General features: G+C 41.5%; 1 protein-coding gene across 1 annotated transcript in view; it reads right to left on the minus strand.

Moving 5' to 3' along the window:
- Positions 1-555: 555 nt before the first annotated feature.
- Positions 556-1,179, minus strand: part of LOC138833595 (olfactory receptor 8K3-like) — a 924-nt gene continuing 300 nt past the window's right edge. Inside the window, exon 1 of the mRNA XM_070031876.1 lies at positions 556-1,179. This exon is cut by the window's right edge and continues 300 nt beyond it. Coding sequence (XP_069887977.1) covers positions 556-1,179 — 624 coding nt within the window.

Below are 1,179 nucleotides of genomic sequence, written 5' to 3' on the forward strand. Positions count from 1 at the left end.
AACTTCTGCTCAAATATGACACTGGAAGAGCAAGCGATCACAGACTCTTATCAGTGATTTGCTCTTATTCCATGGTGCGCCATTTACAAGTACTAGAAATTAGAGTATATCTTCCTCCCTTGTTTTGAATCTTAGCACTGTATTGCTTTCCTGTAGAAAATCCAGATATTTGCCCAAATGTCATTTCTTCCTAGTTTATGTATATCTATTTAAGAAAACCTTGGTCTGAGTCTGCCATCTTGTGGCTACAAGAAGTAACACAGGAAAAACCAGAATCTGGTGAAAGTGTTTCCTAACCCATTTCACACACTTGTTCCATCCTGGGAAGTATGGCTTATTTTGCTGTGGTTTTCAATATAGAGTATCTTAAGTGTAGCCTGCTTCATAATAGAATTGTTCTTGGGAAAGTTTTCTAATATTCGAAGTCAAGTCCCACCGAAAAGCTGAATGCATTTGTGTTTTTATTTACATGGCATTCACGCAAAGTCTGATGTCCCTCATGTAATTAATAATAATAATAATAGTATTGAATGCCAATTTCAGCACACAAATGTTTCATAGGATTTTCCACAACCTGTCAAGAGCAGATTTGACGTCTTTGTTCCTCAGGCTATAGATCAAGGGATTCAACATGGGGATCACCAGGGTGTAAAAGATGGAAGCCACTTTATCAGTGTCAAAGGAGTGGCTGGATTTGGGTTGCACATACATGAATATCAACGTCCCATAGAAGACTATGACCACGGTCAGGTGGGACCCACAGGTGGACAGAGCTTTGTGCCTGCCTTCCACAGAGTTCATCTTGAAAATGGCTAGCAGGATGAGCAGGTAAGAGAAAAGAAGCACCGCGAGAGAGGAAACCAAATTAATCCCTGCTGAGATCAAAATTATGATCTCAATTTCATGAGTGTTGGAGCAGAGCAAAGCTATCAAGGGCAGACTGTCACAGAAATGACTGACGACCTTGTAGCCACAGAAGTTTAAATTAAAAATTTTGACGGTGATGAGAAGGGACAGAAACGTACTGTAGAGGTAAGGGATGGCAACCAACAGTCGACACACCCTCTGTGACATGACCACGGTGTAGAGCAGGGGTTTGCAGATGGCCACGTAGCGGTCGTAGGACATGGCCGACAGGATAAATGATTCACAAATGATGAAAGCAAGAAAGAACGCCAA

The sequence above is a fragment of the Dipodomys merriami genome, unplaced genomic scaffold, assembly GCF_024711535.1.
Source record: "Dipodomys merriami isolate MVZ:Mamm:240054 unplaced genomic scaffold, mDipMer1.0.p SCAF_21, whole genome shotgun sequence".
NCBI classification, from domain to species: Eukaryota; Metazoa; Chordata; class Mammalia; order Rodentia; family Heteromyidae; genus Dipodomys; species Dipodomys merriami.